At 37.5% G+C, this 2441-nt stretch overlaps 1 protein-coding gene across 1 annotated transcript; it reads right to left on the bottom strand.

Annotated features, from left to right (window-relative positions):
• Nucleotides 1-572: 572 nt before the first annotated feature.
• On the bottom strand, nucleotides 573-1751 carry LOC136973899 (uncharacterized). Its single transcript, XM_067268673.1, has one exon. The coding sequence runs from the start codon at nucleotides 1749-1751 to the stop codon at nucleotides 573-575; it is 1179 nt and encodes a 392-aa protein (XP_067124774.1).
• Between the last annotated feature and the right edge of the window lie 690 nt (nucleotides 1752-2441).

Here is a 2441-nt window from a genome sequence, read left to right as displayed (position 1 = left end):
CATCTCTCGCATTCAAACATCCTTCCCGTAGCCTACTCCTATATATTTCAATCTTCTCCGCTGTCATTGATAAAGTGGGGGAAGATACCGGTTTTATAATCGTTGCCTCGTCCCATTTTACTATCGAACCTTGGACTTGCGACATTTGTGACAAAACCGTGGTATTGGATCCTTTTTTTACGTTATACCGATGTTCTTTTAGCCTTACCCCTAAGCTCCTGTTGGTGACGCCGATGTAGTCTTTCTTAACATCTAGCTGGATGTTTTCATAAGGAACTTTATAGACCCCTGGTTTCTCTTCTGTCTTTATTCTATCCTTATCATTTCTCAATATCTTATATAAATTTGGGGCTCTTTTTAAAATCATTCTTGCTTGTTTCTTATTAGCCACTTCTTTCATAATACTGCTCAAATTACTGTTATACGTAAACTTCAAGCGTCTATTGTGATCCGTATTTAATCCTTGTTTCTCATTGTTCTTTTCATATTTTTTGAGTAATCCTACTATGGTGCTTTTCTTGTAGCCTAGGGTCTGAGCTACTTGCAATATTCTTTCAATTTCTTTATTTCTGTCACTCGATTCTATCACAATACAAATAGGCTCTTCTTATCAAAGTTTGAAACGCAGCCATTTTATATCGATATGGATCCATGGACTGTGCTGGTATATATAGCGGGGTGTGAGTAGGTTTAACATATACGCTTGTGGACAAATGATCTCCCATGAACTTTATATTAATGTCTAAGAAGTGCACACTCATGGAACTTTTTTGCTCTAACTTTAATCTAAGACCATCTTTGTTATTATTGATTTTATTCAAAAATTCATGTATCCTGCCACTGTTTCTCCATAATATAAAAACGTCATCCACATATCTGATGAAATGTATGATATCTTCCTTAAAATTTTGTAGAGCTTCTCTTTCCAACCTTCTAACTACCAACTCGCAAAGAATTCCAGAGAGGGGACTTCCCATCGGAACCCCTCTTTTCTGCCTGTAAATTCGACCACAAAATGTAAAACAAGATTGATAACATACCAGGCTAGCGAGTTCTTCTAGGTCTTGGGTGTAACTAAGCAACTGAGGGTTGTTGTTGTACATGAAATCCAATAATGCCTTCACACATGACTCAATCCTTACTGAAGGATACATACTTTCATAATCTAAAATGGTCGCAACTTCGTCCTCCATTAACGAAATATTTTGCATTTCTTTCACTACGACAAGAGGATCTTTTGCCACCAGTCTATCGTCTTCTATCTGTGAGGATAAATATTCATGTAGCCTTTTTTCTAAGATAAAGGTGGGCCCCCTACATTTCTCTACTACTGGTCTTAATTCATTTCCAGTTTTGTGCGTCTTAGCAAACGCAAACAATCTTGGAGCTCCTGAATTTGGGTTGTGACATTTCTTCAGAAAAGGCAAAACGGCCGCGAGACTTGAGCGTTCCATCTTTTTGACCCTTCTGTCCAGAGATCCAATCATTTTGTCGTCAACCACTTCACATTCAGTCTTCCTGATGTATGAATGTAATTCCCTGTTGTATGTATGCCTCTTCATGACAACCAAATGTTTAGTTTTGTCCGCTTTGGTCAACACTAGATCATTCGTTCTTAACCACTCCTTCGTAAGCCATATGTCTCTATTGCTAATATTAGTTGCTTTTTTCTTTGGGCGGTTACTGATGACAGTCTTCCATCTAAAGAATTCTTTATCTAAAGGATCCATGCCAACAATCCCTCTCTCCATCTCCTGTATGGAGGTTTCCCAACTATTCCCCACATCTGGGAAACAACGTAAAAACGTACAAGATATACAGGAAGTTGGTGTTGAAGTTGATTAAAGCGAGTTGTAAGTTAGAATTTTTAAGAGAATGTTTAAAGAACAAAGTCTATCCCATGTCGATCTATCGTATTAGCATCCCTACCGAATGCTGTTCGCTTATAGGTAACTTCCGTTTAGCTTGCCTCAAAAAATCTATTAGAATAACAAAGAACAAGAAGTATGGGGTCTTAAATGATATTATTCGTTTAGAAGATACCGTGTACAAAGATGATCCGAATAAACTAACTGATATCAACAATAGGGTTGTGGATTTGGCAGAAGCAGTCAGAAAGAATTCCACTAAACATTATGTGAAAAAATTGAAATGGATTATTGGTAAACTAGTAAAAAGATTGAATAAAGGGAACCCTAATACCTTCCAAGTATGGGACCGGATAGAAATACCAAAGAAAATCAAAGAAGTGCTTGAAAAAGGCCCTAACTTTGTCCCAGATGTGGGGAATAGTTGGGAAACCTCCATACAGGAGATGGAGAGAGGGATTGTTGGCATGGATCTTTTAGATAAAGAATTCTTTAGATGGAAGACTGTCATCAGTAACCGCCCAAAGAAAAAAGCAACTAATATTAGCAATAGAGACATATGGCTTACGAAGG

This window comes from Centruroides vittatus, unplaced genomic scaffold (assembly GCF_030686945.1).
Source record: "Centruroides vittatus isolate TY-2023 unplaced genomic scaffold, ASM3068694v2 contig_3291, whole genome shotgun sequence".
In the NCBI taxonomy this organism is placed as follows: Eukaryota; Metazoa; Arthropoda; class Arachnida; order Scorpiones; family Buthidae; genus Centruroides; species Centruroides vittatus.
Note: the sequence above shows the minus strand (reverse complement) of the source record. Positions and strands in the feature narration are given on the sequence as shown.